This window comes from Nymphaea colorata, chromosome 12, assembly GCF_008831285.2.
Source record: "Nymphaea colorata isolate Beijing-Zhang1983 chromosome 12, ASM883128v2, whole genome shotgun sequence".
NCBI classification, from domain to species: domain Eukaryota; kingdom Viridiplantae; phylum Streptophyta; class Magnoliopsida; order Nymphaeales; family Nymphaeaceae; genus Nymphaea; species Nymphaea colorata.
In genome coordinates this window covers 7,747,506-7,758,287 of record NC_045149.1, presented here as the reverse complement: position 1 = coordinate 7,758,287, position 10,782 = coordinate 7,747,506, and the positions used below count along the sequence as shown (strand labels likewise).

General features: G+C 38.1%; 1 protein-coding gene across 6 annotated transcripts; it reads left to right on the top strand.

Moving 5' to 3' along the window:
• The first annotated feature begins 294 nt into the window (after window positions 1-294).
• LOC116265752 (uncharacterized) lies at window positions 295-8,878 on the top strand. 6 transcript variants are annotated; one of them, XM_050080937.1, is made up of 5 exons: window positions 1,017-1,107; window positions 5,201-5,298; window positions 5,659-5,794; window positions 5,892-6,519; window positions 7,834-8,878. In XM_050080937.1, exons 4-5 carry the CDS (start codon window positions 5,924-5,926, stop codon window positions 8,525-8,527), a joined length of 1,290 nt encoding a protein of 429 aa, XP_049936894.1. In that variant the 5' UTR covers window positions 1,017-1,107; window positions 5,201-5,298; window positions 5,659-5,794; window positions 5,892-5,923; the 3' UTR covers window positions 8,528-8,878. The 6 variants fall into 6 exon arrangements, with proteins under 6 accessions (XP_031502475.1, XP_031502474.1, XP_049936894.1 ...); XM_031646612.2 differs by having other exon boundaries at window positions 5,870-6,519; XM_031646616.2 differs by lacking the exon at window positions 5,659-5,794 and having other exon boundaries at window positions 5,870-6,519.
• Window positions 8,879-10,782: the final 1,904 nt, after the last annotated feature.

Genomic DNA, 10,782 nt, shown 5'->3' with positions numbered 1-10,782 from the left:
CAAAGGATGAGTTGAACACTGACGAAATTGCCCTTATTCGTTGTCACTTTTTTTTTATTATTAAGGTGAACCCATCGTCGTAGAGAGCAAATCCTTCAAAATATATTCTTTAAAACTATTAATTTAAAAATAAATAAATAATATATATACATATATATATATATATATATATATATCGCAAGGCCTTATCTGTTATGGGAAAAGGACGGTGAATTTCGAAATGACCAAAATACCCTTTTATTGACGTGAGCAGCCCTTCCCCACCACCAATGAAGATGCAAGCTGCTTCCCTCTCATGCTTCATTCGACTGAAATAACCTCCTCCCTCTCTTCCCCTCTCCTACGCACCGACGGTGGATTGCTTCCAAACCCTTGCCGCCGGTGGGGAACGCTGCGCTGCTGCATCTTCACCGACGGCGACCGGCGACTTTAAGGAAACTGTACTGTCTTTCTTTCCAGGCGAGTCCCTTCCCCCTTCCTGCCCTCTCTCTCTCTCTCTCTCTCTCTCTCTCTCTCTCTCTCTCTGTGAGCGAAGGACGGCAGCCCCTCTATGCGTGGTTTTGGTTTTTTTCTTTTTTTTTTTGGTCTTTTCGTTTTAGCAACTCCATGATCAAAGCCCATGCAAGAATCGTTTTCTCTTCCCGTTGACGGCAAGATATGCATATTCCATTGGTTTTCTAATGTTTGATTTTCTGTAAGGACCCTTCTGTACATTCGTCTGCCTGCTAATGGAGCTCTTAACGTTACCGTTTAATGCTGTAACAGATTACGATCGGCGCTGTTTGGTCGTAACAATTAAATGAGTTTGAGATCCTTTTGGTGCTCGTTTAAACTTTTTTTCTTTCTAAATTTCGGGTTGTTTTCTCTGTGGCGAAGTATGGTGCTTATTTTTGCATGTTTTCTTGAAGTTTTGCGATTGAATTCCGCCATAGTTTTCTGGCATATGTTGTCGTTTAACTCTCTTGAATTCTTAGAAGGTGATCTCCTTATAATTTGTACTTCTACTGTAAAATTTTCAGGGTTCTGTTAATGCTATTTTGGGATCAAGAAATTGTGTTATAATCTTCTTCCCTGCCTGTCACAGGGGAAAGCAGTCTTAGATAGCAGGTAATTTATTTAATGGCATATATATATAATCTCTTAATAAGCCAGTTTCTCTTTTCCATTGCGGAAGTCTTTTCCTTTTACTCGTATTCTGCTCTGAGTACATTAGGAAAAAAAAGAAAAGAAATTGATGAATGAATTAAAAAAAAAAAAACTGTATGAAATATACCAAGGCTTGTCCTTTCCTAGATATTGCTGATCAGAATATCAGTGGACGTAAACGTGAATGCATATGTCCATAAAAATAGAAGCAGATATTTGCATATATAAATTAACCTCATTTCATATATATATATATATATATATATATATATATTCCTTTATGTCATTCTCTAATAATAATAACGTTGTTCTGCATAACGAACCCGAGAATCAACTAACTTTAGGAAATTCCAAAAGCATGGTGCATCATTTGCTCTTTTTAAAAAAATATATATATATATATGCTACAAAACAGTGCGTATATGTATTCATTTACCTATTTACATTGGTAAATATGTTTTATATTATTAGAAAAGTGAGGAAGGAGGAAAAAAAGAAATAGAAGAAGGGAAAAAATGACGCGCTTGTTGGACGATGGACATTATCAGAAATGGTATCCAATACGTATCGATGAGTATCGGATTCGGAACATCGCTGGACTCCAACACTTTATATTTTTCTAAAGGGCACTTGCTGGTTCCCGTGTTTAAAGTTTGTACAGTTCTTTGCCGCACGGACTGAAGGAGTCAGCCTGTGACACTTGCAACGTAGATTTATATTTGTTTTAGCAAGGTGTATTTATATATATATATATATATATATATATATATATATATATATATATATATATATATATATATAAAAGTTGGTAAAAACCAAACCATTGGGTAAGATACAAGAACCAGACCTATTGAACTTAATTATTAAAGTATTTTTTTGAAATTTAACCTTATAAATATGTATAATTATAAATACATTAAAATGTTCATACTTTCTTTACATCACTATATATATATATATATATATATATATATATATATATATATATATATATATATATATATATATATATATATATATATATATATATATATATATATATATATATATATATATATATATATATATATATATATATATATATATTATATATATATATATATATATATATATATATATATATATATATATATATATATATATATATATATATATAAAGAGAAAACCCAATTGAAGATAGCGTTAACGAAAATCGAACCATGACAAGCTACACCCTTTAACACTGACAAAAAGAAATGATGTATACAATTTAGTTTTCTAGCGGGATACGTATAAGCTGATGTAGCCGGATTTACCTTATCGGTCAGCCACATGATCGGCTCCGGCGACCGGCGACGATGCTGCTCTGTTGACGTGGCTGTGACGGGAGCGGTTCGTCAGCTAGGTTGCAGGTCCCACCGTCAAACTTGCCCTACCGTCAAAGTCTTAGCGGATTTCCTCGAGTCGTTTGACACTCAATTAATTATATAAAGAAATGAAAGAGAAAGGAAGAACAAAAGCTGCCGGTGGTTGGATGATAGAGTTCCATGCTCATATTTTATTGTACATAAGTTTGGGCATCGATCCGGTCAGATAAGAGTCGGGCTTGACCCACTCTGTCACTTGAAACCCAAGTTTGGCCAGACACTTAAAATCGACTCGGCCTAATTAAATTAAAAATATATATTTTAATATTAAATCATACATAAACATAATTAATTATAATAAAATATTATAACTATATATAAAAATTAATAAAATAGATATTTAAAAAATTATCGAGTCGAACCCGCTTAATCGGGCCCCACTTGGGCCGGCACGATACCATTTTTTGGGGCCCGATCATGGGCTCGAGTTGGGCCGAGTACTATATATATATATATATATATATATATATATATATATATATATATATATATATATATATATATATATATATATAGGTCTCATTCAGTGCTTAATCCATAGAAACGTTTACAGACCGAACTTTATTTTTTACTAATTTTATACTTTTAAATTAAAATTTTGAAAAATTACTTGTCAGAATTTTTTTTTTCCTAAAAATCTAAGTGGGGCCCATGCCCCCTGCTTGCCACCCCTTGGCTTCGCTCTTGTGTTCAAGGATGTCTGATGAGCATGAATGAAAATTTTTTATACATCCATTAGTTAAAAAAGTTTATGCTAGTTCAAACGAATAGGAGATTAACAACCTGCTTGAAGAAGACTCAAAAGCCCCTTATTCCCTTCTACCTTCGGGGTTCTGACTTCATCGAAACCTAGGTGGGATATGATATACCCTTTAACTTGAATGTCGCGATAAAGAGTAGTACCACAGAACGTGCCTTCTAAACACTCATTTGTCCAACCAGCTATGTTTTGACGCAAGATTATGTCTACTTAAATATTGTTTTTTGTAAATGATTTTTTCTTTCATCTTGAAGTTTGTATATTTTTTCCATGTTTCAATTTAGTACAAAAAAAAATTCTCATCAAACCCTCCTTATTAAGCTCATAGTAGTAATTTACGACACTTTTGGAAAAGAAGTTCAAGTTTGATGAAATAAGAAACACATACTTAAGTTTTGATTTCTTACATTTAACTGCTTGTTCTGTTTCTTATGTAATTTAGGCTGCTAAACAAAAGAAAAAATTAAGTGTATTTTGGTTATTCTACCAAACCATGCTTTTGTAATTTAGTTGTTGGACCAGTTACATCATGATGAACATTTAAAAATTTAAAACTTCAAACTGCTTTAAAAGTAATTCATCAAGCCATCTCAAATTAATAGACATACATAAATTAGTTGAATATAATTGAGTTGGGTCCATATGAGATTTGGTTGATTTTCAAGAATTATAGGGTCGCAGGCCGAGGCTTTTTCTTATGGCCTGGGCCTGGCTTGACTGGGTCAGGTACACCAAAGTCTATATGGTATTTCTACCTGACACTTAAGGCTGGGCACCGAGCCGGGTCGTTGACAGGTACCCGGTACTCAGCCCGACTCGAGTCCAAGCCTAGAAAAAAAGGAGCAGTGGATCGGCCCGGTTGGGCACAATAAGTTCGGGTCGAGCTCGTGTTCGGGTTTTAATGGTCGGGCTGAGCCGGGAGCTGAGTTTTGGGTGTCGAGCCAACCTGAGCTCGACTTCTTTTCGGACTGAGCCTGGTCAGGCCGACCTGATGCCCAAGCTTACCAACACCCTTACTTTTGTAAACCATGTTATCTTTTATCATTAGATTATGCTTATTGTTTTAGCTAACATTTTTGCTCTTCTCAAACTAACACTTCATGTCGTTAATTGATATTATCCACAACAAATGTGGCCTTTATAAAAAAAATCACAAAAATGTACTCGTTTGTAAAATTATGGGCAAGAGGCACGCTGAAAGATATTTATAAAGAGGAGAAATTCTTTCCTCCCCACAACTAGAGACGATTCGTCCCCCAAACATTTAATACTATTAAATGGCCATAAAAGGAATCAAATGAAGACGAAATGTTGGTGTTTGGTTCGTATTTTGTGATTTTAATACGATCGCCTTTGCAATGTGCTGTCCTTATAAGGTGGGGGGGCATGACAAAGTTGGTTATATGTGCTAGTTTACAAAATTTCTTGCTTTAATATAATTAATTAAAAAAGTATTTTTCATTCAAAAACAAAAATAAAAAAAAATTGAAAATATGACTACAAAAACATGTTTTTGTAACGCAAGGAATGAGGTCTAAAATGACATGAAAGAAGAATGATGTTTATGAACTGCCCAAACACTGATGCCATGTGTGGTGGGTAGCTTGGTTCCTTGACTTGGTCTATCGATCATTTTAATTGCAAATGAATGGCATATATGGGAGGCTTCGTTTCTTATCACGCGTTTGTTCTCTATTGAATGACCATAAATGTGTGGTGACACATGAAGCGGAGAAGAATAGTCTTCAGCCACATTTGTTTCCCCTCAGATTTGAAATCACATTAATTGAAATCCGCTTATTAAACAAACAGTGGATAGGTCCGTGCTGCTTGTTACAGATCACCGCAGACCTCAGCTCCATGAAAATGGGTAAAATTTTTCTTGCAGATTAATCGTAAATCGAACATGGGCTTTGTGTTACGACTTGGTAGCCGGAAAAAGGTTGGCATTTTGGTCTGACGGCGCATTGTGATCTCACGGCCGAGGTAGGTTTTTTCCTACTTAACGTGGATTTAAAATCCATGGTGCCAAAATCTACTGCTTGCTTAGACAATAAGTCATGCAAATCACGGCTTTGCGATCAGCCTTGAAACTCAGCTTTGAGGCCGTTCAAACTTGCTCTGAAAATTATAAACATGGTGGCAGCAATTTCATTCCTGAGGCTACTGGATGCTGATATGTTTGTCAACTTAGTGATGATCAAACACATAATAGCTTGTTCTTATGAACTTCTGCAATTTATTTATTCATGTTGGTTATCATGTGTAACCATCTTGTCTAGTGCTGATGGTTGCAAGTTTACAAGTTACAACCATAATCTAATCATGGTATCCATTTTTTTTTAGTGTTGATGGTTGCAAGGTTACAACCATAGTCTAATCATGGGTTTGTTGATCGAGCTCATGACCCCATATATTGTTTGATGTTTTTCGTCGAGCTGGACAACTGGTTTTTCTTGTTATCAATGCTGTAAATCTGCAAGTATGTCTTCTTAACCTTGATTTCATGGTGCCATTTGTTGCATCGTCGAGCTAATTCACTTTATCTGTGTAACAGGACCTTTGTTGGTGGATCGTAGTTTATTGATATGGGGATAGAGTTGTGACTAGAATGGATTCCCAGGCTTTTGTGAGGCTGTCTATTGGATCTCTGGGGCTTAGGGTTCCAGTTGCAGCTGCAAAGGCTGTTAGATCGGATGCTTTGTCTTCTCCCTGCATGTGCGAGATCCGTCTTCGTGGATTTCCTGTGCAGGTGGCACCAGTTCCCCTAATTAATTCTCCTGAAGAGAGTCCTGACCCTCATAGCTTTGCGGCGAGCTTCTACTTGGAACAATCCAATGTTCGTGCATTACTCTCCCATGGCTGTTTCCAAGCTGCTAATGCGTATCTTGAGATTGTTGTCTTCTCCGGGAGAGAAGGGGGTCATTGTGGCATCAGTGGCCGAAAACAACAGATTGGTACATTCAAGTTGCAGGTTGGTTCAGAATGGGGTGAAGGAAAATCGGTTTTACTTCACAATGGCTGGATTGTTATTGGCAAGAATAAACATGATTCGGGTGCAGAGCTTCATGTGAGAGTGAGGCTTGATCCTGATCCACGTTACGTGTTTCAGTTTGAAGATGAAACTACCTCAAGCCCTCAAATAGTTCATCTCCAGGGCACGTCTAAGCAGCCAATATTCAGTTGCAAGTTCCTTCGAGAGAGAAGGTAAACATTTTCTACTTATGCCCACTAAAATAATTTTTGGACTTTTATTTTGCCCACAATTGTTTGTCAATAGAACGATCCTTGATTTTCATACAAGTTTGATATTTTTGTAATTCAGGAAGTGTTTGTGCATAATTTTATATCGAGCAATGGCTCCATTGAAAGTGTTATTTTGGTGCTTCATGAAATTTCGTTTCTTCTCCAATTACCTTCCATATTTTGCAGTTCTATTTTCCAATTTCTCTACTTTTTGTATGACTTTGTCCATCTTTATCTGGAAAGATGATAGGGCATTATAATTGTTGATACCAGGTAATTTTGGTTTCTGCTCGAATCTTGGAAAAATGTTGTTTACTTACGATTGGAGATGTGTCCATGTGCATGTGCACATCCCCACAACAGAGAAGCATAATTATCAATATGTGTGTTAGATTATTAAGGAAATTAGATCACGACAACTATTGTCTCAGAGAACTAAATATATCTTTCTCATAGAATTCTTACTATGAGCATTTAATGAGAAAGGCAGAGAGTTGTTTGAGTTGTCTGAAAATTAGTTGTGAGGATCTAGTTACTATATATATTTATATAGATAAGGACACTAGATCCTGACTACCACCAATCAAGTAGTTGGCAGGAATGTGAGAAGATAGAATCCAATTTTCCTCTATATCTGTGATGGTCAGTTGCTGATATGCTAAAGGTAACGCAAGGAATGAGGTCTAAAATGACATGAAAGAACAGGGTAATATGTATTGTGTGCTGCAAATATTTCTGTAGTATGCTATGCAACATCATATGCATGGTGCATCGACCCTCTGAAATGCCCATGTAAATGTTGCACTTGTTTTCTGTGTGAGGAACTTTGCAAAAATTGGTCATGGAGGTCTGCATTTTTGTTGATTTCAAGGATAAGTCCTAATTTCCTGTAAAGATAGCCTGGTACGGATGACATCTACTTAGTGGTTACCCTGTGAGTAACCATTTCCTTATTTGCTGATCAGGACTGGCTGAAACTTAAACCCTATTGTTTTGTCGATTCTTGCATAAATAAAGTAGACATACTGGATTCTTGCAGAAGAAACTCGGTTGAATTGTGCAAAGGCTACTCTACAACTTAGTCAGCTTTGTAGTGTTAAAAACTGGAGATAAATGTATTTGTTTAAAATGCATAGAAGGTCTGTGCTCGTGTACTAGATTGCTTGAAATACTCCCTCTCTTTGCACTTGTAGAACCATATCAATAGTCATCTTGATGGTATACATCATCACTAACCAGTAAGCTACATCTTTTGTAATTCATTCCACTATGCAGAGCAACACAGTCTGATCCGGTAAACAGTTACTGGCTGACTTCAAGTAGTTCACAGCAGGAAAGTGAGAGGAGAGAAAGAAAAGGTTGGAGGGTGATGATTCATGACCTTTCTGGCTCTGCTGTAGCGGCAGCTTCCATGGTGACACCCTTTGTGCCATCAACTGGTTGTGATAGGGTTGCACGCTCAAACCCTGGTGCATGGCTGATCTTGCACCCTGACCCAGGAGGTATTGAAGCATGGAGACCATGGGGGCGGTTAGAGGCTTGGCGTGAACATAATGGAAAGGACTCCATAGGTTGCAGGTTTCATCTGATTGAGGAAGGTCATTGCAGCTTAGATGCAGTTGGTGGTGGAGTCTTGGTATCAGAGATCTTGATAAATGCTGAGAAAGGTGGTGAATTTTTTATTGACACTACAAGGCAGACGCCCGTGCCTACACCCTTGCCAAGCCCCCAAAGTAGTGGGGACTTTGTATATCCTGGTCATGACATGTCTTGTGGGTTCGTTATGAATTGTCGTGTACAAGGGGAAAGCAAGAGCAGCAAGCCGCTGGTGCATCTAGCTACCAGGCATGTCAAGTGTGTGGAAGACGCAGCAATCTTCATGGCCCTTGCTGCAGCTGTTGACCTAAGCAGAGAAGCCTGCAGGCCATTTAGGAGGAGGCTGAGGCATCATACTTCTAATTCATTTTAGTTCAGTGGGGAAAAGTAATTATGCTTCCCACCTTTGTCTATTTCTTTGATTCTGGTGGTATGGCTTCACTTTTGCTAGCCAATAGATCTGCACTTCACCAGTCTGTGACACTGTATAAGCCTGCCTTGTATAGTTTTCTCCAACAGATATCAATTCAAAGTACCCTGTGGTAGAAAACAGTGCTAAGACCACCAGGATGTGCATGAGACCGTAATTCACATTGTAGTTGGTGTTATTCAGGACTGTGTAATGAAATATCTGGTGTACATTCCATGATTGTACTTTTGTACAGTATGTTTCTGTTTCAGTATTACTGAAGATAACTTAGGATGGCTGGTTCTTTTTTTTCCATTTCCAAATGCATGAAGGCTTTCTTTTCTTCCATTCCTGCCAAGTTAATGAAGAAGGTAAGATGGAATCTCACAAATACTTTCAAGCACCCATACAAATTGTCTAAACCTTACGCAGTTCTGCCGCTCTTTTTCCAAAGTTACCTTTTGGTCTATGGCATGGTTCCAGAGTTTTTCCAATGAAAATTGAAGAATGGACCATTCTAACGTACATTTTTCCTAAAGAGGTATTCCAGACGCTATTCTTATCTCTAATCCATTGACAGACTTCAGGTTCAATTGCAAACCAAAGCACGATGGATCATTTCCCCACTAGAAAACTGGACAAGAAAAAGATAAAAAAGGGTTTTATACCTACCGCAGATATGTTGTTCTTTCTAACTGAAGTTGAACCCAAGTTTTTCTTGCACTAGAGGCTTCATATTCATAGATTTTTCTATTGAAGTATCTCTTTTCTTTTCCTCCCGTTTTGCAGTAAACTGAATTGCCATGTATCATCGTTGCAGCTTGATGCTTTTCTTTTTCTTTGAACGTGGGGATTGTGTGTGCGAGGGAAATACTTAGCAACCTTTAAGTAAAACCATTCTACAATGCTTTCTGCTGGATGAATGTGTAGGCTACAGTTCTCATTTTAGTGATCCTGAATAGTTTGGTGTATTTTTTTTAAGGCACGGATGTTCTCCACTGCTTACTGGGCGCAAGGCTTTGAAGGCTGGACATGACAGAGGCACTGAAGGTGTTGTATGCTAACTTCCACTGCAAAACCAGTAGCGTCTGAGAAGTGCTCATGGCGTTGAACATAAACGACGGCTATCCATGCTCAAAGGCAAATAGAATTGTCGTTATCTCCTGTGCCTTCCCAAATTGCAAAGGGTTCCACCCTCGTATCTGGGGTCAAGGGACGTAGCCTACCTGATGGGGCTGGTGGTGCATTGACAGTGTGTCCTTAGTTCCATTCCCCTGAGTGCCTGGTACACAAGGGTGGGCAACAGGTACCAGCCCGTGGCACTCGGGCCGGCCCGATTAAAAAAGTTTGCCGGACTGGGTTGGTCCGAGTCAGGTGTTAGGGGTCCGACTCAGCTCTCTCTCTCTCTCTCTCTCTCTCTCTATATATATATATATATATATATATATATATATAGATATAATTCATCTCTGACAATAGCAATTAGCTCACTTAAAAACTTTTGGTGCATCGCCGAGAACCTTTTTAGTAATTTTTCATGTGTTGCTGATGACACTCTTATAAACTCTTAATGTGTCACCATTGGTACCTTAAAAACTCTTGGCACATCGCTAATGTCCTGTTTGGATGGAGGGAAAGGGATGGAAAAGGAATGAAAGAAGAATCAATCTTTTGTTTGTTTAACTAATTAAAAAGAAGAAAAAAGAAATGGGTTTGGTTGCAAAGAGAGGAAAAAGAAATGATACTCTAATGTAAATACAATCCGAAGGAAAAGAAAAGTTTATCTTTTTCTATCATGTATACCCTTTCCACCCACCCGCCTGCAAAAGATACTTCGATTGAGACTTTGCATTGCTCTCTCTCCCTCCCTACTACTCGTCAAGACTCTCACGGGCACCAGGTTTGTCTCTCTCTCCTTTCTCGCCACTGCTCGAGACTTGAACGGTTATCTTTCCCGTTTAGGTCATATAGATTGTCGCCGCCGTTGGACAGTGGGTTGCCGCTGTTCATTGAGTTTCCTGTACACCTCTAGAATTGAAGGTTTCTTGTTTCGCAGCTTGGGCCTCTTTCTCTCTCGATTGTCTCCAAACTCCCGCTGGCCGCCGGCAATTCCATCTCTCACTCTCTCTCTCCAGGAGCACACATTCTCGTTTCATACAGTTATCTTTCTTTGCTCCAAACTACTCTGTCTCTATCTCAAGGTATGGCGTGCAACCTTG